Here is a 22,989-nt window from a genome sequence, read left to right on the forward strand (position 1 = left end):
GAGCCTCAATAAAAGAAGTGTTCAAAACATGACAGCCTGCTTCCTCTTTATTTCTTTCCTTTTCTGTGTGTGGGGATGGGCTGTTTTTAAGACACAGCCTCCATATGTATTCAGCCTGGTCTCAAACTCATGAGTCTTTTTCTTCCTTCTCCTGAATGCTGGGATTATAGGCATATTCTACCATGTCCAGCTCTAGTGCTTGTTTTTAAATAAAGAAATTGTATTTTTTCAAAGACTTCCAAATCTGAATGCAACTTTTACAACTACTATATGTCATGGGTCTAATTGTATACCTACACCCTAATTCCCAGGCTTCTTTCTATTGGAAGCCATGAATATTGCGCCATTTTGTTAAGGTTCCTTTCAAAGTGTGTGTATGTGTGCGCATGCTTGCACACGTGTATGCTGGTACTGGGGCTTTCACTCAGCCTGGGTGCTGCCCCTTAGCTTTTTCTCTCAAAGCTGCCGCTCTTGAACCACAGCTCCACTTCTGGCTTTTTGCTGGTTAATTGAAGATAAGAGTTTCATGGACTTCCCTGCCTAGGCTGACTGCAAATCGGGGTCCTCAGATCTCAGCCTCCTGAGTAGCTAGGATGGCAGGTGTGAGCCACCTGCTCTTTCCACATTTTGAAAGGGCATATCAGAGAAACAAAGACAAACTAGGTTTCCTAAAACCAAGAAAGTCAAGGGAGCCTCTGAAGGGGTCATGAGGCCTGCGGAGCAGCTGGCTACAAGCTCCTCCTCAGCATCTCCCAGGATGCTCACTGGCGAGGCAGATCTGGAACGGGTGTTGTTGCCGGTACTATGGCTTGAATTGGTCTTCTTGTTCATGGCTGTTGTTTGAGCTATGCTTCTAGTCCAGCTTTTTGCTGGCCCATTGGGGATGAGTCTCAGAATTTTCTGCCTAAATTGGCTTCAAACCACATTCCTCAGATCTCAGCCTCTAAGTAGCGAGGATTACAGGCATGAGCCATGGGCACCGGCCCCTCCTGGTTCTCTTTAGATTGAATTTCTTTCAACTGTGTCTGGTATCACAGGTTGCCGCCATTGTTCTGACACTTCTTGACCCCATTTTTCCAGCTTTTCTTGTTTCCTTCCCTGCAGCTGGCCAAAATGTGGAAACACTGTCATCAGGTGGTGAGATATGGAGCTACTGAGTGAATTTCCTGGGAGACACCAGATCATATCGAATATTAGAATTATATTCCAGTTTCAGGGCTGGAAGGAGCATTTTCCTTCCCTTAATAGCAATCTGACTTATTTCCATTTAAACTGAGGCTCATGCTTGCTCTTAATTTGTTTGGCTGGTGCTCTACCACTTGAGCCATGCCTCTAGCTTGGCTTCTTGCTGGTTAATTCTAGATAGAATCTACTAAATGTTTCTGCCTGGGTTGTCTTTGAACCATGATTGTAAGATCTCAGCCTCCTGAGTAGGTAGGATTACAGGTGTGTGCCACCGGTGCCTAGTAAGCAAACACACACACACGGCAGCTAATTGCAGTTTTGAATGATGACCAGTAGTCAGTCACAATTACTACTGAACCACCACGGTATATTACATTGTCTGTTGTTCCAATTTTGTTCTAGTCTTCATAGCTATGGCTAAGTTATCCTGACACCCTGAAGACAGACAGGGATTCCATTTGCCCAGGAGTACTCTAACCTTCCATTTCCTCAACTATTAAACCAAGAAACAAGTACTGAGTCCCTCCCCTGAAGTTTCATTGCAATGCTTGGCACACAGCCCATTAAGCCTGGTAATTAAGACACTTCCCAAGTTCCTTTCCTAGGATGTATGTGCTTATCCTGAGGGCATTTTGGCCTAGCTTGGTGTCAGCTTCAGGCTTCTGGCTGAAATGTGGGGGCTATCCCCCGAGGCCTTAAGAAGACATCATGGTGATTTCCTGGAATATGGTCCCCCATACTCCAGGAATTCCAAAGCAGCCCCCCACCTTGCAGGGAGCAGGGTCCAGATGTGTATGTGACTTCCTAACAGCAGAACTAGAAAAGTCCTTGAAGGGTAACCTGAGGAAAAGGGGATTTTTCATTTTTGTCACTTCTGGGGCTTGAACTCTAGGCCTGGGCTCCGTCCCTGAGCTCTTCAGCTCAAGGCTAGCATGCTACCACTTTGAGCTACAGCACCACTTCCAGTTTTCTGGTGGTTCATTGGAGATAAGAGTCTCACAGACTTTCCTGCCCAGGCTGGCTTTGAACCACAATCCTCAGATCTCAGCCTCCTGAGTAGCCAGGATCACAGGCATGAGCCACTGGTGCCTAGTAACTTCCAGCATTTTTTAGTAGATTATTGGGAGATAAACAGTCTCATGGAGGGCTGGGAATGTAGCTTAACAGTAGAGTGCCTAGCATGCATGAAGCACCACATAAGGCTGGAAGTGGTGATGTGGCTCAAGAGATAGAGTGCTAGCCTTGAGCAAAAAGCAGCCAGGGACAGTGCTCAGGCCCTGAGTCCAAGACCCAGGACTGGCAAAAACAAAAAACAAAACAACAACAAAAAACTCATGGAGTTTCCTTCATAGGCTGGCATCAAGCTGTAATCCTCAGATCTCAGCCTTCTGAGTAGCTAAGATTACAGGCATGAGCCACCTGCACCTGGCTTTGAGGTAAAGTTTTTGGCTTCATATTGCTAAGAAAATGGACCTGCTAGAACTAGTAGCTCACCCCTGTAATACGATACTAGATACTCAGGTTGGCATTTGAGGATCAAGATTCAAAGCCAGCTTAGGCAGGAAGCCTGTGAGGCTCTGATCTTCAACTAACCAGCCAGAAGTAGAACTGTGGCTTGAGTGGAAGAGCACCAGTCTTAAGTGAAAAGGGTAAAGATTGGTGCCCAGACCTTGAGTTCAAGTCCTAACACCAAAAAAAAAAAAAACCCACAAAGAAAAAACACCAAAAAACCCTAATACTAAAAGTAAAAATACTAAAGCCTGGGCTGGGAATATGGCCTAGTGGTAAAGTGCTCGCCTCATATACATGAAGCCCTGGGTTCAATTCCTCAGCACCACATATACAGATAAAAGCCAGAAGTGGCACTGTGGCTCAAGTGATGAGTGCTAGCCTTGAGCAAAAAGAAACCAGGGACAGTGCTCAGGCCGAGTTCAAGCCCCAGGCCTGGCAAACAAAGCAAAACAAAGAATACTAAAACCTAATACTAAAAAAAAAAAAGAGAGAAAAAGGACTTGTGACATACACTGTTTGTCTAAGGCCATTTGGTTGCAGAATGGTTTTGCAAAATAATTGTACTAGCTGGGCACTGGTGGCTAACATCTGTAGTCCTTGCTACTCAGGCTGAGATTTGAGGATTGTGGTTCAAAGCCAGCCTTGGCAGGAAATTCTGTGAAATTCTTATTTCCAATCACCAAAAACCCAGAAGTGGAGCTGTGATTCAAGTGGTAGAGTGCTAGCTTTGAGCAAAAAGCCCTGAGTTCAACTTCTAGGATAGGCACCAAAAAAGAAACAAAGAAAAGATTGGTAATCCACAATGGTCAAAGTCAGGGCACAGATAACTACAATCTGCAGAGAAAATGGGCCAATGACTAAATAGCTTTTCTAAATGTCTTGAGCTAGGTTCCTGGGCTCCTCAGGAAATCATCACAGAAACTTCTAACCCTCCCACCCACAAGCTACTGGGCATCAAGACAGGAGATCTGCTAGAAAAAGGCCAATCTTAACTTAGGAGTTGAATCAAAGGCTGGGGGGAAGGGGAAGCCTGCTGAGCATTATTTCTACTTCTTCCTATGCTAGGTCTTAGACTAATAAAAAATGCCCTGCTGCCAGGTCCTGAGGAGCATGCTTAGAACCCTAGCACTCAGAAAGCTGAGGTAGAAGAATTCTCAGATTTCAGCCTTCAGAGTAGCCAGGGCTATAGGTATGAACCATCAGCTCATGACTACTATACCACATCTTCCAGCAAGCCTGAGTTTGTAAACTGAAACTCCCAAAAGTTGAATTGGTATTAACCTAGTGCTTATGGAGAGATGGAATTGCAGGTTTAGAGACAAAATGATCTTGGACTAACTACCTTAGACACCTGAATCGCCATTCACCTTGGTTTTTGTATTTGAGCTAACATTCCCACGACTACTGTGTAAACCTCTGGGAAAGGATCACTAAGCTTAGGGGGCCCCAGGCCCTTACCCACCCAAAGCTAAGAAATGCTGGAATATCAAACCCATAGGAAGCGATTTGAGTCCCCCACCTAGCTGAAGCCCTACACTGATAAAATTATTGATTTATGCCTTGCTTTTGTCCTGAGACTGTAAACATTTGAGTAACCTCTCCCATGACTATAAATGTCATTCAGAGTAATTTGAAGATAGATGTCATTCAGAGTAATTTGAACTGATGTCACTTCCGGCTCAGAATAGACTATTATATCTGTTAAGGCAGAGTTGTTATTTCACAGCAAGGTAGCCAAACAAATCATCATCGGGAACAGAGCAAGCACAATGTTGGCGACAGGTTAGTGACACAGGGTGCTCGCCCCTGAATTTCTATTCTACAGGTTCAAGGGCAGCAGTCTGCCTGGCTGGAAGTAGGGGGTTTCAGGGCATTTCTGGAAAGTGCATCTTCACATTTTGGAGTAGTTGCGAAGTTCCCTCCAACTTCTCTTTTTTTTCAAGGGATGGAAAAGGGAGAGGAGGGGAGGGGAGGAAGGAAGAGGGAGGGGAGGAAGGGACGGGGGGGGGGGGCGGGATGAGTGGATCTCAGTGGCTTTGAACAAAGGGAACAAGACCACAAGCCGATCACAGGTCACCTGTGGCCGCTGAAGCTCTGAAAAGACTAGCACTTAGTCGCTCTCCAGGCGCAGGAAGAAAACCACAAGTCCGCAATCTTGGCGGGGCGCCGGTGCTCACGCCTGTAATCTTAACTACTCAGGAGGCTGAGATCCGAAGATTGCGAGGAAGCCAGCCGAGGCAGGAAAAGTCCACACGACTCATCGCCAAAGAACCACAGGGAGGGAAGGGAGAGGGGAAGGAAGGGAGGGAAGGGAAAGAAGTGGCGCGATGGTAGAACGCCAGACTTGAGCCGAAGAGCTCAGGGGCAGCGCCCCGGCCCTGAGTTCAAGCCCCACGATTGATAAAAGAACAAAAAATCCTCAGTAACTGGCGTCTGAACAAAAGAGCGCACACCTCGCTCTTCGACCCCGAGGAGAATGTTCCCCGACGCGCGCGGCCTGGTCACAACCTTCGTGAAGTCGCCTTGTGCCCTCGACTGCGGGGAGAGCCAGCCTTCCTCCGCGGCCCGACCCCGGCCCAGCCCGCAGAGCCGTGCGCGTGCGCACACCGGCTTGCGACCGCGCCGCGCAAGCGCCCTGGCGACTTCCGGGACCTGTCAGCCGCTCCCTCCCGGCTTCCGTCCTCCGCCCGCGCGCCCGCCGGAGCCCGTTCGCGTCGACTGACCAGAGTCCGCGAATCCTCCGGCCCGAGCCCCGGAACCGCCCCGACCCCAGGTAAGGGGCCGCGAGGCGAGCGGCCGGTCCTACGAGCCACGACTGTCCCTTCGTTTCGCGTGGAATTCGTGCCCGCGGGGCTTAGGCTGGGGGGCGGCCGGGCCTCCCCGCTGGGCCTCCTGAGAAGCCGAGGGTGGGACCTGGGGACCCCGGGTAACCGTGACGCTCCACAAGCTCCTGGGGTCCCCACTGGTACGGATCGGTCTTCTCAAGATTGTCCGCCCACCTCCCCGGCACCCCGGCAGCCCTAGTGGTCCCTCACCTTTGAGCATCCACCCAGATACAGACCATATAATTGAGTTAAAATGGGCCGATCTCCCCTCAATTGGACCCTTGCGAGGGGCCCTTCTTCCTTAGCGTCTAATGTTTGCCAGGGGCCGCCCTCTAGGTATTGGGGGGACCCTCTCCAACCGGAGGAGAACCGCCCCTCGAGTTCTTTAAGCTCGCCCGGTTCCTAGGCCACCTTCCTCCTAATCAAAATTGTATGCTCGGAACCCTTTCCTTTAGAATCACCTAAGTTCCCATCTTTCTCAAAGCCATCACTTGGGTGACTCTGGAAAGGTGCCTTTTCTGTATCTCAGTTTCCTCATCCACTTGTTTGCATATTTAAAATTGCTGAGAATAGTTTCTGGCCCAGAGTAAGTGTTCAATAAATATTAACTAATATTACTGCATGTCTGTCTTTCTCCCCCACCCCAGATGTGAGAACCAGAATGATGGCAGATTTATGTAGGTTTTTAGCGCCAGACTGGTACTTTAGTGTTGGGAACATGGTAGTCCCTTAGTTAATTGTACTTTAGAATCTGATTATACAGCCATCTGCTTTCATACTGCAACTTTGGAGCTTTCTGTCTACAACTCAAATTACTGAAATTACCCTCACTCACTCCTCTTCTGTTAGTTTTTACCTAACCCTCTGCTTTCCTGTAGGCTCTTGGATTTCAGAAATCTGAAGTCTCAGGTTATCAGTGAGGAAGGTGTATTTACCCTGGTAAGGAGTGGGTTGTAACTATTTGGTTGCTTCCAACCACAAAATATTTGGCTGGTATTCTAGGGTTCCCAATTAAAGAAAGGGGAATCATTTTGGAAGATTAAAACTGTTGCCTTTGGAGGGAGAGTGGCAGTACATTGAGCTAAATATCTAATCTTATGTGCTAGATCTGCTGGCCTCACTGGAGTGGAAACCTGTGGGCCCTGGGAGGGGAGGGTGTGGCAATCTCCTAGAAGTACCTGCTGTGGCTGGGTTGTGTCTTAAGTGACTAAGCGATTAGAAACTAGATGAATCACAGTATTGAAAACTGAACCTAAACACAGAATTGAAATTCCCACTTGTGTAGATACTTTTAAGGTCAGGAACTCACAGTTTATGTCAATGTATCCAAGTTCAGTGTCCATACATCAGAATGGCACTGCTCATTGTGATCCAGGAAGAGCAGGAATGGGAGTCCCTGGAATCCTACTGTTCCATAAGTCATTTTATTCTCTCAGTGCTGACAGTCGAAAGAGCTTGTTATATTTAATTTCACCACTCTTTTGTCCCCATTTTTTCCTCTCTAGCCTTATTAGCACAAAGATTTGTAGATTCCACTTAAATGCCAATCATTGGAGAGATTATAATTATCACCCTATGTCAGAAGTATGTTTTTCTTGGTACAAAAGTCCCAGGTTATGTTCACAGCATGCATTATAAACTTGACTAACATGGATTATTGTCTGGGCCTGCAGACTTAAAATAGCCACATGATTATAAAAGACTGGTTTGAATGTATGTTCAAATATAGAACTTGAGTGATAGAACAAAATTAGAAGTGCAATTTAAGAAGTAATTATGCCATTGCATGACTGCAAACCTCTTTTGAACGACTTTGTCTACAGCTACACATGAAATATATGCTTTTCTTATACAGATATTCCCTGAAATTATTCGTTTGCCAACAAATTTTGTGGCAGTCAGTAAGATTTTGCTTTTAAATTCAGTTGCTTTCATTAGAGATATTTATGACAGGATGTGTTATTTTGAAAGGCTCAGTTGTGACAGAACAGTTGGGGTAAGCATCAACTGCCAGAGAGGAGCAAGCAGGGAGTCTGAGAGGCACTGGGAAGGCCAGGAACTGGAGGTCAGGCTGGGGCTACGTAAAAGATACTGAGTCCCAAAGACAAAAACTCCTTTTCACAAAAATATACATTTCAATATTCTCCCTAGGTTAACACAAATTAGGTAAGGGTGTTGAAGCTTGTCTGTAGTGAGAGTGCCTCTTAGAAATAACCAACTTGGCAAGGTGTTAATCCTAGGTACTCAGGAGGCTGAGATAGAAGGATCATGGTTTGAAGCCAGGCAGGAAAGTTCATGAGACTTCTAAAAACAACTGTGACACACACACATATTTGTCTTTTCTTTTTTGGTACTGGGAATCAAACTTAGGATGTTGCATTTGCTGAGCAAGTGCTTTACCACTGAGCTACATCCTGGTATGATGAGACTCTTATCTCCAATTAAAAACTTTTTTTTAAAAAAGCTGGAAGTAGATCTGTGGCTCAAATGTAGAGCTAGCATTGAGCACAAGATAGCTCAGGGACAGTGCCCATGCTCTAAGTTCAAGCCCCAGGACTGGCATCCACACAAAAATAGCAATACTGGGCCTATAGATGTGCCTCAGAGGGTAGAGCACCTGCCTAACAAATGCCAAGCCTCCCAGTACCACCAAAGAAAAGAAAAAGGAAATGACAAAGCTGTGTGAAGGAAGACTGGCTCATTTTTGGGGAAAATTTCCCCAGTTGAAGAAATAATTGCTATTTGAGTAGATTTAAGACTAGTGTACTTTGAGAGAGAGAGATTAATTTGTTTTTTAATTTGAGGAATGTTTTTCATACTCTTGCTTTTTATCCAAAGTAAAATAGTTAAACAATAATATAAATCACCTGTGTACTTTTTGCCTATACTCACTGGCTTGACAGTTTATTAACTAGGTTTGGGGTTTTTTTTTGCCACATTCATATTTTCTATCCTGAACAACAGGAAACAAGTTACAGAAGATGTTGTAAGATTTTTATCCCAAGGGCTGGGGATACGGCCTTGTGGCAAGAGTGTTTGCCTCGTATACATGAGGCCCTGGGTTCAATTCCCCAGCACCACATACACAGTAAACAGCCAGAAGTGGCGCTGTGGCTCAAGTGGCAGAGTGCTAGCCTTGAGCAAAAAGAAGCCAGGGACAGTGCTCAGGCCCTAAGTCCAAGCCCCAGGACTGGCCAAAAAAAAAAAGATTTTATCCCAAGCTGTTCATCTTTATCTCCTAAAAGCAAAGACATGCCCCTGCCTAATGGCATGTGCCTTTATAATAGCTAAGAAAGTGAAAAGAGGGCGCTGGGAATATGGCCTAGTGGCAAAAGTGCTTGCCTCGTATACTTGAAGCCCTGAGTTCAATTCCCCTGCACCACATATATGGAAAACGGCCAGAAGTGGCCTATGGCTCAAGTGGCAGAGTGCAAGCCTTGAGCAAAAAGAAGCCAAGGACAGTGCTCGGGCCCTGAGTCCAAAAGGCCCAGGACTGGCAAAAAAAAAACAACGAAAGTGAAAAGAATTCCTTGTTATTACACAATAGCTCAAACCCAAGGTTTCCCAGTTGTCCAGTATGCTATTGAGCTGGGGATGTGGCTCAGCAGTAGAGCATTTGCCTGGCGTATCCAAGGCCCTGGGTTCCATCCCTAGCACTTGTTGCCTGACAGCTTATGCCTTTTGTAACTGTTTCAACTGAGTGTAATCAGTTGCATCTATATATTAAGTCTGCAACTGTTTTCTTCTCATGTTGTCTTGTGTGTGAGCACCAGGCCTGGTGTTTGACTCCAGGGTCTGGGCACTGCCCCTGAGCTTTTTTTGTTCAAGGCTAGTACCCTACCACTTGAACCATAGCTCTGCTTCTGGCTTGTTTGGAGATCAGAGTCTCACAGACTTTCCTGCTCTGGCTGGCTTTGAACTATGGCCCTCAGATCTCAGTCTTCTAAGTGGCTAGGATTACAGGTGTGAGCCACCTGCACCCAGCTTTGTATTGCCTTTTTCTTTTATTTTCCTTTCTGTCTTTCTTTCTTTCTTTCTTTCTTTCTTTCTTTCTTTCTTTCTTTCTTTCTTTCTTCTTTCTTTCTTTCTTTCTTTCTTTCTTTCTTTCTTTCTTTCTTTCTTTCTTAAGAGTGAAGGCCTGTTGAATGCAAGGGCGTTCTAGATTGGGTGACCCTGTTGCCTCAGAATAGTCCTGTGACCTGTGGGCCCATGGTCATTTCTCATCACAGCCCATCTTCTTGGTCTTGTCTAGTCTGGATGACCAACTAGGTCACTGTTAAAATGGCAGTGTGCATTTGCTTTCTCTTGCCTCTCCTTAGGAGGCCTGTTAGGGAAGATTGCCTTGCTATTTGATAAGAAGTTTGATCAGTTAACTATAGTGACTGCTGGATTTATTGAGAAGCCATATGTTACCCTTTGTAATTTATGAGTGCTTTGTGGGATGATAATCTGAGGCTATGTAAATAAGCCTGTTTCCCCCACAAACTTTAACCCATGGTTTCAGAGTCTACACTGGTGTTTTACAATGCTAGTTCTATTTAAATGCTTATGTTTTGAAGTTGATTCTTTTTAATGAGAGAACAATGTGTGAGTTATACCCAAACAGTTCAGGGTCCTCATAAGTTAAAAACTGGTTGCCTGCCATTTGAAATGCTTGTTTCTGTTGCCTGTTGCAGCTTTCTGTTCTTAGAACACACTGAGAATCATGTCGCTGCACCAGTTCTTACTAGAGCCCATCACCTGTCATGCCTGGAACAGGGACCGAACTCGTAAGTATGCTGCTGACTTCCCTACAGTATTTGATACCTTTGAAGCTTGTCAAAACTATGTATCTTTTTCTTGTTGTTGTGTCAGTCCTAAGGGTTTGAACTCAGGGTCTGGGCACTGTCTCTAAGCTTTTTTGCTCAAGGTTAGCACTACCACTTGAGCCACAGCACCACTTCTGGCTTTTTCTTTCTTTCTTTCTTTTTTCTAGTCTTGGGGCTTGGACTGAGGACTTGAGCACTGTCCCTGGCTTCTTTTTGCTCAAGGCTAGCTCTCTGCCACTTGAGCCACATCACCACTTCTGGCTGTTTCTATATATGTGATGCTGAGGAATTGAACCAAGGGCTTCATGTATAGGAGGCAAGCACTCTTGCCACTAGGCCATATTCCCAGCCCTTACTTCTGGCTTTTTCTGTGGTACTGAAGACTTGAGCCCAGGCCCTCATGCATGCTAGGCAAGCATTCTACCACTAAGCCATATTCCCAGGCCAAGCTTTTTTTATTTTCAAGACAGCACTTGTAACATCTCTTTTTGTTTTGGTGGCATCTTTAGATTGGATATTAACAGTTTTGCGGATTTCTTTTTCCAGAGATCGCCCTTAGCCCCAATAATCACGAGGTACACATCTACAAGAAGAATGGGAGCCAGTGGGTGAAGGCTCAGGAGCTAAAGGAGCACAATGGACACATCACAGGTGAGAGGCGCACCTGCCTCCCCTTAGAGCATGCAGCCTTTCAGTGCATGGGCTTGGGCAGGAAGTGAGCCCCATTATTTAAAGCTGTGAGGCAGTTTGCTGAATTTAGGACCTGGGGATTGCTCTTGAGGTTTTTATGCTCAAGGCTGGCATTTTACCACTTGGCCCACAACTCCACTTCTGAGTTTTTACTGGTTTGTTGGAGATAAGAGTCTCATGGACTTTCCTGCTGGGGCTGGCTTTGCAATTCTCAAATCTTAAGTTTCCTGAGTAGCTAGGGTTATAGGTGTGAGCCGCCGGTGCCCAGCACTACTTCATTTTTAATGCATTTACATGTATGTTTATGTATTCATAAGTGATCTTTAGTATCTTTAGTATTCTGCCATCATGTTCCCTTTTTGACTGTGTTTTGGCAGAGCAGTTGCTCAGTGAACTGTTTGGTCTAACAGATCAAAACTTCTCAGGCTCTATGGCAAGTAATCCTGGCAGTCTTGCTTTGGCCAGTGGTTTGGGCATGTTGCTCGTGAGTGCTATGAACAAGTATATCACTGAAGTCGTCATTTCTATTTTAATTGCGCTTGCTTCCCAGGACCTTATATCTATTAGCTTTGGCCTGTTTTAAGTTCCTCTGCCAATGACCTTATGCTTAAGAAAGAGGACATTTGGATCTTAAATTGGAAGGTTAGCATTAGGAAATATTTTTAAATGAGAAAGGATAAGATGAAAGTCTCTCAAAAAGTATGACGTACTTATGTTCTTTATCACTTTACTTCTTTTCTGAGGTTCTTTGAACTTGGGCCTGTTTTCTGTCCACTCACATAGCAGGATTTTTGTTTCTGTTTTTGTGCCTGGGTGCTGCCCCTGAGCTTTTTTTGACCAAGGCTAGTGCTCTACCATTTGAGCCACAGCTCTACTTTCAGCTTTTTTTTCTTCCAGTTCTGGGACTTGAACTCAGGACCTGGGCACTGTCCCTGAGCTTCTCTGTGCTCAAGGCTAGCACTCTGCCACTTGAGCCACAGTGCCACTTCCAGATTTTCTGTTTATATGGTACTGAGGAATCGAACCCAGGGCTTCATGCATGCTAGGCAAGCACTCTACCACTAAGCCACATTCCCAGCCCACACTTATAGCTTTTTCTGGTGCTTAATTGGAGATGAGTTTTCCAGACTTTCCTGCCCCAACTGGCTTCCAACTGTGATCCTTAAATCTCAGCCTCCTGAGTAGCTAGGATTACAGGCATGAGCCACCACACTTGTTTCAATGTTTAAATTTTTTTTTTTTTTTTTTTGGCCAGTCCTGGGCCTTGGACTCAGGGCCTGAGCACTGTCCCTGGCTTCTTCCCGCTCAAGGCTAGCACTCTGCCACTTGAGCCACAGCGCCGCTTCTGGCCATTTTCTGTATATGTGGTGCTGGGGAATCGAACCTAGGGCCTCGTGTATCCGAGGCAGGCACTCTTGCCACTAGGCTATATCCCCAGCCCTCAATGTTTAAATTTGAAGAAAAAAAAAAATCTGCTGTTGGAAAGTCAAAATATAATTCTCTGATAGGAGATCAAGAAACAAATACCTTTTCTCAGGAAGATAGTAACTTCAGGAAAAACAGATTTTCTGAAGCACTGTAGAAGAAAAGCCTAGTTAATACTATATAGAACACAAGTAGGGCAAACACGAAAGGGACAGCAGAGTTCTAGGGTATGGTCTCAGAGTTTATTGAATTGCCTTGATTTTTTTTGTTTTGTTTTTTGGGAGTATCTCACTGGGTGGCCCAGACTGACCTCAGCCTCCTAAAAGCTGGGATTATAAGTGAGGCCAACCACACCTGCCTCCTACCAGCTTTTAATTGAGGTGCAAATGAAGTTAAATACAAGGTTGTGATTAGTCTTTTTGTTTTGTGATCAATTTCTGTACCCTTAAATCCAATGAGCTATGTCATACCTGGCCTCACGGGACTTCCTGAGTGCCAGATGCTTTGCAGAGAAAGGTTCTTGTGTTGTGAGCTTGCGGCGAGGCCTGTCAAGAGGAAGCTGTCAAGCGCAGTGTTCTGCCAGCCCTACCCACCATCACAGCAGATGGCGCTTGTCACACTTTCAGGCATTGACTGGGCTCCGAAGAGCGACCGCATAGTCACTTGCGGGGCAGACCGAAATGCCTATGTCTGGAGTCAGAAAGACGGCGTGTGGAAGCCCACGCTGGTGATCCTGAGGATTAATCGTGCAGCCACGTTTGTGAAGTGGTCACCCCTGGAGAACAAATTTGCTGTGGGCAGTGGTGCACGACTCATTTCTGTTTGTTACTTCGAGTCTGAAAATGACTGGTGAGTACCATGGGTCTCCTCCTGTTCCTCTCTGCAGAATCCGCTGCTGGACTACTGGGGGCTTCTTGAGGCATTGTGTGAATGGCCAATGACAGTGCCGGGTTCTCCTCATTGGGAGATTGTAGGATTTCCTTCTAGAATCCTCCATCCTCTGAGCATGTATTTCTTCTCCTTATGGTGCAATGAATGAGTCAAATCTCACATTAAAAAATTAATAAAAAACTTTTTTGGTACTGGGAATCGAACCCAGGACATCGCACTTGCTAGGCAAGGGCTTTGCCACTGAGCTATATCCCAGCCCTCACATTTTTTTTTCTAATCAAAGTAGAGTTACTGTGAGCATCCTCTCCTCTTCTAACTCGATTTTTCTGCAGAATGTGCTACAGTTCTTGTCTGTGCTGCCAGATGCTGTTTTCTTAATCTTTTTTTGCTAGTCCTGAACTCAGGTCCTGGGTACTATCCCTGACCTGTTTTTGCCACTTGAACTATAACTCTACTTCAGGTTTTCTGGTTGTTAACTGGAGATAAGAGTGTCATGGATTTTGCTACCTGGGCTGACTTTGAACTGTGAACCTCAGATCTCAACCACTTGAGTAGCTAGGGTTCCAGTTGTGACCCATTGGCGCTGCTCCTGGTTTACTTTGTTGTTGTTGTTTCTTTTTAGAATTACAGGAGAATATTTATTAGCTCTAAGTTCTACTCTCCATATCTTAACTGATTGACTCTTCCCCCCCCCCACTTTTGGTCAGTTTGTGGTGCTTGAACTCAGGGCCTGGGTACTGTTCCTGAGCTCTTTTGCTCAAGGCTAGCACTCTACTACTTAGAGCCATAACTCTACTTTTGTTTTTTGAGTAATTGGAGAAAAGTCTTTTTTTTAAAAAATTTTTGTTTTTTGCCAGTCCTGGGGCTTAAATTCAGGGCCTGAGCACTATCCCTGAGCTTCTTTTTGCTCAAGGCTAGCACTCTACCACTTGAGCCACAGCACCACTTCTGGCCGTTTTCTCGTTTTCTATATATGTGGTGCTGGGGAATTGAACCCAAGGCTTCATGTATACAAGGCAAGCACTCTATCACTAGGCCATATTCCCAGTCTTGCCCTGATTGGCTTTTAAAGCAGCACTTTTGGTACAAAAATTGATTTAGCTAATCCAAAATAGCAACTGACTTTATGCATAAATAATCTTTTCTGAATGGCAGTGCAGAATTAAAGGATTATTTTCCAACAAGAAATTCTAATGACTTGGTTGTGATTTCTCTATGGGAAACATAAAAGAATCCATAGCTTCATGGAGAATTGTAAAAGAAATTAAGCCAAAATTAAATCACAGTAACAAATTCCTTGGTGTTTATAATAAACATTGAAGTAATTTCCGCTTTTGGGGTTTTTGTTTTTGTTTTTTTGCCTGTCTGAGGCTTGAATTCAAGACCTGGGCACTGTCTCTGAGCTTCTTTTATTCATGGCTTTGGCTCTACCACTTGAGCCACAGAGCCACTTCTGGCTTTTTCTGAGTAGTTTATTGGAGATAAAGAGCCTCATGGACTTTCCTGCTGGCTTTGCATCATGATCATCAGATCTCAGCCTCCTGAGTAGCTAGGCTTACAGGCATGAGCCATAGGTGCCAGCTTCAGCCTTCAGTTTTTATCTTAAAGGTTTAACATCACAGGTGATGTGATCTCAGATTCTCTGTTCTTCAGAAGTACACTGGCTCTCTACCAGGAGACTTGATGCCACTTTATGCCCATGCTTCCATATGTTTCCACCAGGGGCATTTGTAGATCATGTGTAGATAAGCCACCATGGTTTTCCTCTTTCCGCAGGTGGGTGAGCAAGCACATCAAGAAGCCGATCCGCTCTACCGTCCTTAGCCTGGACTGGCATCCCAACAACGTCTTGCTGGCTGCAGGGTCATGTGACTTCAAATGCAGGTGCGAATTCATGGGAACTGACAGGCTGGGGCTGTTCATGGTTCCTTGTCTTTGCAAGGTTCTATACTAAACACTGGCAGGGCCACAAAGATAGCAGGAGCCCGTGGTGCACAGCCCTTATGGCTGTGCTATGTCACCAAGTCAGTCACCAAGTCACCAAGATAGATGGTGGTGGTAGGAAGGGCAGGGCAGGCTGGGGAGCCTGCCTTAGTCAGTACAGCCATTGTTTCAAGTGGAGGATTAGTTTGTGCTGTCTCTTCCATTTCTTCCTCTCAGCTTGTCTTTCTTGTCCTTCTGTGTACTCTCCTTCCCCCCTTTTATTTTTGGTACAGGAGCTTGAGCTTAGGTTCTTGTGTTTTCTACGCTGGTGCTTTACCACTTGAGCCACACCCCCAGCCCTATTTTCTTTAGCCATTTTTGAGATAGGGTGTAGCATTTTTTTTTTCAGAGGGCTGGCCTCAGACAGCAATTTTCCTACCTATGCCTCCCACTCATCTGGGATTACTTGTGTGTAACTCCTATACCGAGCTTGTCTCTTGCCAGGACTGGTATCAAAGCACTATCCTCCTGTTCTCTTCCTCTCTTGTAGCTTTGATTACAGGTGTGAGCCACCACACCCTACCTGTATACGTACACTTTGGTTGTGTCTTCCTTCTCTCCCTGCAGAGTATTTTCTGCCTATATTAAAGAAGTGGATGAGAAGCCAGCTAGTACACCCTGGGGCAGCAAGATGCCTTTTGGTCAGCTGATGTCAGAGTTTGGTGGCAGTGGTACTGGTGGCTGGGTCCACGGGGTCAGCTTCTCCGCCAGTGGAAACCGTCTTGCCTGGGTCAGCCACGACAGCACCGTATCTGTGGCTGATGCCTCCAAGAGTGTGCAGTACGTATTTGCTTTCGTTTATTTATTTGTTTGTTTATTTAGAAGGTGGGGAGCAGGTGGACCGTGTCCATGGTGAGCGGGACTGCCGCTCCCTGGACACACCCTGGCATGAAAATGCCAGTCTGATTGCAGGTGCCAGTGATGTTACAGGCCCGCCATTCTGTGATCTCTGCGGTGGTTTATGTCATGTCTATACACATGTGCATACACACACACACACACATCTATTGTTTCTGGCTTTTTGAGACAGTCTTGATGTATAGACTAAGCTGGCCTCACATTTATGAATCTGCCTCCCAAGTACTGGGATTACAGGCAGAGGTGTGCTGCCATACCCTGCCATGAAGACAGCACTTCCTCGGATAAACAGTCCCTGAAGTTAGTGGTGCCAGTGACTCTTTGGGACAACCTCCTGCTCTGCTGCTCATATTCAAAATGGCAGCTTACCCTGTTCCTCCATGGATGTCCATATCACCCACTGACCCGCTCGATGTGGCTGGAGAAGAAGTCAGCTGTGGCCACTCGTGTGAGTGTGCTACTTGCCCAGCCTGGCACAAAATTGACATGGTTACTAGATGCAGAAGGCGTACACTGCAATTGTTTTCCTGTCATGAGTCTTTACTGCTGCGGCGTTGCCTGTGGTAGCTAAAGATAGCTTATGCCAGGTACTGATGGTTCACGCCTGTAAACCTAGCTGCTTAGGAGACTGAGATCTGAGGATCACAGTTCAAAACCAGCCTGGGCAGGAAACTCCATGGGACTTATCTCAAATGAACCACTAAGAAACCGGAAGTGGAGCCATGGCTCAAAGTGATAGAGTGCTAGCACCTCAGGGTCAGAGCCCAGGCCCCAAGTTCAAGCCCGATGACTGACAGAAAAACAAACAGTAGCTTGCTGCTAGAGGTCTCAGACATGCTAGGCTGTGTGTAGTCTCTGTTGCAGTGAGCCTCTCCCCCCTCCTCCACTGCCCTAGAGCCGGGAGATATGACACGCCATAGCCCTTCCTAACTGGACTTAATATGGATTTTGTTAATTTTATGTGTTTTTATTTTTGTAAGGATTCCCTCTATTATAAATGTAGCTTCCTAAGCTGAGTGTAGTATGCCTATAATCCCAGCACTTGGGAGCTGAGAGAAAGATCCCAAGTTCAAGGCCAGCCTGGGTTCCTTAGCTAGGTCCTACCCTGAAAACAAGAAAAATCTCCTTAAAAATAAACATTACCTTCTGGAAAATTCCTGTACAAATACAGGCACTTGTTTGTCTTTCCATTTGCACAGGATGGACTGTGTGGCCATTTGTGCAGTGATTTACCTCCCCAGCGAATGTGCATTGTTGAGTGGCACGCTGGTGCTAGCGTTGATTTCTGAGGTTATGCCATGAGAACATTCTCGGTGCAAGGCCCTGCCTGCCATCAGGGGTCTCAGAATTTGCCCTTTCTATTTTTGCAAATGCGTTTCCTTGTTCCACTCACGGATACTTGCAGCCGGAACAGTGAAGTATGCCTTGGCAGCACCTAGCACTCCAGTGCTGTCCCATCGAGTCAGGGTCTGGAGGCCCAGTGCTCCTGACTCTGCCTGGAGTTGCCAGGTGTTGGGGTGGAGGCTGAACACACACAGCCCATTGGGGAGGCACACAGGTGGGGAGGGTGCCTGCCAGGGCGGCACTTAAAGTAGTCTTAGCAGCGGGCACTCCATTGGGTGACCTTGATGGCCGGAGGAGCAGGGCCACACTGCTTGTGGGGAGCCTGTCCCGAATAAGAAGGGCATCAGTAGGGGCAGAGAGAGAACTCGACTCCTATTTCTTTCCATGCCGGGGTGCAGCCCAGGCCTCACTCTATCTCTAGTTATAGCCCCCAGCCGGAAAGCCTCAGCTCCCGAGGGTCACTTTGGGGTCGTTGCATGCTAGAGACCCTTGCAGGAGAGGTCAGGGTTCTCTTTTTATTGGGAGGTACTGGTCCTGGGGCTTGAACTCAGGGACTAGAGCTCTGACCCTTAGCTTTTTTTTTTTTTTTCTTTTGGTCAGTCTTGGGACATGGGCCTTGAACTCAGGGCCTAGGTGCCATCCCTGAGCTTTTCTATGACCCTTAGCTTGTTTTGCTCAAGACTAGCACTCTACCACTTGTGCCACAGCTCTACTTCTGGCTTTTGGTGATTAACTGGATATGAGAGTCTTGTGGACTTTCCTGCTGGGCTGACTTTGAACTGCATTCTTCAGATGTCAGCCTCCTGAGTAGTGAGGCACCCAGCTCAGCAGCATCAGCTGACACTGCAGAGCCCCCTGGAGCAGGGGCCTTTGTCATCTGTGCTTAAGGATGTGTGGTTGGCTCCACTCAGGGTCACATGTGTTCTGTGTTCAGGGTTTCCACTCTGAAGACTGAGTTCCTGCCACTCCTCAGCGTGTCCTTCATCTCCGAGAACAGTGTCGTAGCTGCCGTGAGTATCCCCTGCCCTCTGTGGGGACTGCTGTGATCTGCAGATCAGGCCTGGTACTGCCCTGTGACCCCGCCCCTGCTCACTGACTGATCCTCTCAGGGCCACGACTGCTGCCCCATGCTGTTTAACTATGATGACCGTGGCTGCCTGACCTTTGTCTCCAAGCTGGACATCCCCAAACAGAGCATCCAGCGCAACATGTCAGCCATGGAGCGCTTCCGCAACATGGACAAGAGGGCCACCACCGAGGACCGCCACGCTGCCCTGGAGACGCTGCACCAGAACAGCATCACGTAGGTACCCAGCCTGGCCACTAGGTCACAAGGTAAGTGGTCACGCCTGTCATCCTAACTACTCAGCAGGCTGAGATCTGAGAATCACCGTTCAGAGGCAGCCCAGGCAAGAAAGTCCTTGAGACTCTTATCTCCACCTAAAAGCCAGAAGTAGAGCTGTGTCTCAAGTGGTAGAGTGCTAGCCTTGAACACAAAAGCTCCAGGACATTGCCCAGGCTCTGAGTTCAAGCCCCAAAACTGGCACAAAAATAAAAAAACAACAACAGTAGTCAGGTGACCTGTGTGTGGCCAACCCTGTTCTTCACTCAGCACCCTATGGGAAGGACAGTAGTGATGGCTCTGGGCCCTTCCTGACTGCCACGCTGTGGTTTTCAGCTCACGTCAGAGGGAACCGCCACTGCCCAGTCCTGCTGTCCTTCCAAGTGCTGATGGTACTGGTGTCCACCAGGAGGGGCATGGAGCTGTGAGATTCTCAGCAAGTCAGTTGAGCATGGGAGGAGACCTACATCTTGTGTCACAGGCATCACAGGCCTCTGATCAGAAGCCCTCCCTGGAGGCACATCTCAGCCCCCTGAAAGCTAGGATTACAGGCTAGCCACTGCCCTGACATGACTAGGCCTTTGACCTCAGAGACTTTTATTGGCAGGAGGAATAAAGGCAACTTTTGGGCCTTTTCTAGAAATGTAATTTTATTTTATGTTATGTTATTTTATTGTAAGTCATGGGGCCTGAACTCAGTCAGGGCCTGGGAGTTGTCCCTGAGCTCTTTGGCTCAAGGCTAGTGCTCTACCGCTTTGAGTCACACCACCACTTCTGGTTTTCTGGTGGTTCATTGAAGATAAGCGTCTCACAGATTTTCATGCCCAGACTGGCTTTGAACCACTATTCTTTTAAAAAAAAATATTATTTTTATTATGTTGCCAGTCCTGGGCCTTGGACACAGGGCCTGAGCACTGTCCCTGGCTTCTTTTTTTTTTTTTTTTGCTCAAGGCTAGCACTCTGCCACTTGAGCCACAGCGCCACTTCTGGCCGTTTTCTATATATGTGGTGCTGGGGAATTGAACCCAGGGTTTCATGTATATGAGGTAAGCACTCAGCACTCTTGCCACTAGGCCATATTCCCAGACCCCTTGAACCACTATTCTCAGATCTCAACCTCCTGAATAATTAGGATTTGTAGGTGTGAGCCACTTGTACCGGGCTTAGAAATGTAGATATTAAATGTAGGTTGTGCTTCATGTTCAGTAGGACTTAAAGAAGTCTGAAAATGCCCAGCTGTGTTGAGATTGTGAACTGAGCTTAAGTCAAACCACAAAGGTGTTGAGCTTTCTCTGTGGAACCACTTTGTTAATTGACTAGTGAATTTCTCTCTCATTTCTGTGCTATCAGGAAGGGAACAGTTCTCATTTCCTCGGATGCTTTTCGGTGAAAAGTAAAAGGAGAAACCCTTATACACTGGGTAGTCTACTTTTATTTGTGGGAATTCGAAATTTTTTAAGTCAGGTCTGGTAACATACACCTGTAATCCCAGCCTCAGGAGGCTGAGGCATGAGAGTAAGCAAGTTTGAGGACAAGCTTGGGCTACATAAAAGACTGTATCTCAAACAAATTAAAACTTTTTAAATACAAAAAGAAAAAACTAGCTCTTTGCTAGTCTAGTGTTCGCACCTTTTTTCTATTGGGGCGCTGATAGCAAAGGCCACGGGGGAGCTGAGCAGCCTGTGATATTTTTCAGCTCTACATTGAGGCAGGAAGTAGAATGCTCCACACTGACTGTGAGTTTCACAGAGTTTTCACATCATGAGATAATGGTCTTTTCCATTTTTTCCCAGTCATTTAAAAATGTGAAGGCCATTGTCTGCTCTCTGGCTGGACAAAGTGGCCTCCCCTTCCCTAAGGCTCAGAGGAGAAAGAAAGAAGGAACTGTCTAAGCTAGGGGCTGGCTTTCTTAGAGCCTCGAACACCACGTGTCATGGCTGCTCAGCCCCGGGGGAGGGGCCTGGTGCTGAGTTTAGGTTGAGGGCTCTGGGCTCCAGCTGCCCAACAGGGTGATTCCAGAGTTTGTTTGGAGTTGGTTGGATTTCACTCAAGTTCTAATCATGGAAAAACAAATTCTTCCCATTTCTGTCTTTGCTGTTGGCTTACACTTTTTTTTTTTTTCCGTTTTCTTTTGTGGCAGTACTTGGGTTTGAACTCAGACCTTTGTCCTTGCCAGCCAGGCGTTCTACCTCAGAGCCACATCTCAGTCCCACAGCCTGCTCCCTCATCCCTGAGAGGCTTCCCCAAACCACTGTGCTTCATATCCCGCCACATCTCCCCTGAAGGTTCAGTTGTGTCTTTTCTATGCACCTGGCAGTGAAATGCTTTGGGGTCACTCATGAGTCAGATCACCGTGGTCTAACATGGCTGGACACATTACCATTAACAGGGTGAAAGACAGTTCATAAGCCAGGATTACAGGCAGTTGCCTGTAATCCCGGCACTCGGGAGGCTGAGGCAGAAAGATCATTAAAGACAGCCTCAGCTACATGGTAGCAAGAGTTTATCTCCAAAAAACAAATGAAAAATAGAGAAATTAATTAAAGGAAAACACATCATCTTCTTAAAGGGCATGTACACTGAACATGGGGCTCCCTGTGCACTGTACCATATCTTTGCTCTTTTTCCAGCCAAGTGTCTATCTATGAGGTCGACAAGCAAGACTGTCGCAAATTCTGCACTACTGGCATCGATGGAGCCATGACCATTTGGGATTTCAAGGTAAATGAATCTCCTTTGTGTGGCAACTGCTTGTCAGACAAATATTTCTCATTTTGAAGTTGTGAGATCTGTACCTGTGGAAGGTCAGGTTGCTACACTGTGGCTGCTTTAAAACCTAACCAGGCAGACTGGGAACCGATGACTTAATCTCAGGCACTCAGGAGAATAAGGCCTGAGGATTGCGGTTCAAAGCTAGCCTGGGCAGAAAAGCCCGTGAGACTCATATTTCCAATTAACCACCAGAAAACCGGAAGTGGCGCTGTGCTCAAAGAAGTAGAGTACTATCCTTGAGAGTGAATGAACTTGGGAACAGCACCCAATCCTGAGTTCAAGTCCCACAACAGACAAAAGAAACAACCCTGACCTTCTTTACCAGAGGGAACCACTAGTCTGAGTGGGATGAGAGCCCTCCTTCGATGCCCTCTGGCACTGAGAGCCCAAGTGGTACTGGCAAAGCAGGCCCTGCACTGGCCACCAGCCTGCATTTTGGTGCTCGGCTGCACTCTGTGGCTTATGGTGATTAGTATAATGAGCACTAATGTCTGCTGGGTTCCAGGCACGGTGCTAGCACTGGGCATCTGGAGGCAAAGGCATCCTTGACAGAGCAGGGCAGGCTTGTCACACATGGGTAGGGCAGGGGCGATGAGTTGAGAGAGGATGGGGGCACGGCACTACCATGTACCCCAGCCTTGTCTCACCTAAGATGGAGCTGGGAGGGAGAGCTGTGGGTACTTGTAAAAGTGTGTGTGCCCCAGCCAGGAGAGGGGGTGAGGACGCAGTGATGCAAATGCAGGGAGACTGCACTGTCTGCTTGGGGATCTGATAGGGGGCACCCAGGAGGGGCAGAGCAGGGGTGGGACAAAGGATGGCAGTTCCACCATGTATGGCATAACATGGCTCTATGTGCTGGGCAGCCTCACCCCTAGGGCCAGCGTGGAGGGGGTTTATGGGTGCAGGCTGTGTGGTAGAAACAAGGGGCTCCCAGCTTAGGGTGGCGGGTCCTGGGGTGGGAGTGGGCTGGAGCCTGGTGGGCAACCTGGTGGGTCAGCGAGTTTCCTCTGCTTTCCTCAAGACCTTGGAAGCTTCCATCCAGGGCCTCCGGATAATGTGAAGTGAGGGGGCCTCCGCCAGCCTGCGTGAGGACCCGCTTGAGGACCTGGCACGCCGCCCGCCATGCGCATGAGGGTGAGGACGGCCGCCCGGAACACTGACAAGGCTGCGTGTTCAGTGTGTGTGTGTGTGTGTGTGTGTGTGTCTGTGTCTGTGTGTGTGTGCGTTTGCGAGCACAGCAGTGGTGGATGTGGTGGTTTTAAAGGCAGCAGTGGGTTTTTCATCTTGTTTTGTGTTTGCTATTTCATTCCATTCTTGACCAAAGCTTTTAGTTTATTATGGAAATGTCACACTA

At 46.9% G+C, this 22,989-nt stretch overlaps 1 protein-coding gene across 1 annotated transcript; it reads left to right on the forward strand.

Annotated features, from left to right (window-relative positions):
* The first annotated feature begins 5,348 nt into the window (after positions 1-5,348).
* Positions 5,349-22,710, forward strand: Arpc1a (actin related protein 2/3 complex subunit 1A). The gene is made up of 10 exons (XM_048367671.1): positions 5,349-5,470; positions 10,199-10,291; positions 10,877-10,981; positions 13,072-13,294; positions 15,113-15,220; positions 15,887-16,099; positions 18,456-18,531; positions 18,631-18,824; positions 21,494-21,584; positions 22,657-22,710. Exons 2-10 carry the CDS (start codon positions 10,228-10,230, stop codon positions 22,693-22,695), a joined length of 1,113 nt encoding a protein of 370 aa, XP_048223628.1. The 5' UTR covers positions 5,349-5,470; positions 10,199-10,227; the 3' UTR covers positions 22,696-22,710.
* Positions 22,711-22,989: the final 279 nt, after the last annotated feature.

This window comes from Perognathus longimembris, chromosome 1, assembly GCF_023159225.1.
Source record: "Perognathus longimembris pacificus isolate PPM17 chromosome 1, ASM2315922v1, whole genome shotgun sequence".
In the NCBI taxonomy this organism is placed as follows: Eukaryota; Metazoa; Chordata; class Mammalia; order Rodentia; family Heteromyidae; genus Perognathus; species Perognathus longimembris.

Excerpts from the sequence above, each read along its gene's own strand:
- Arpc1a (XM_048367671.1), top strand. The coding sequence starts at position 10,228 with ATGTCGCTGCACCAGTTCTTACTAGAGCCCATCACCTGTCATGCCTGG. Across the intron at positions 10,292-10,876 it reads CTGGAACAGGGACCGAACTC|AGATCGCCCTTAGCCCCAAT; the intron begins GTAAGTATGCTG and ends TTCTTTTTCCAG. Across the intron at positions 21,585-22,656 it reads TGACCATTTGGGATTTCAAG|ACCTTGGAAGCTTCCATCCA; the intron begins GTAAATGAATCT and ends GCTTTCCTCAAG.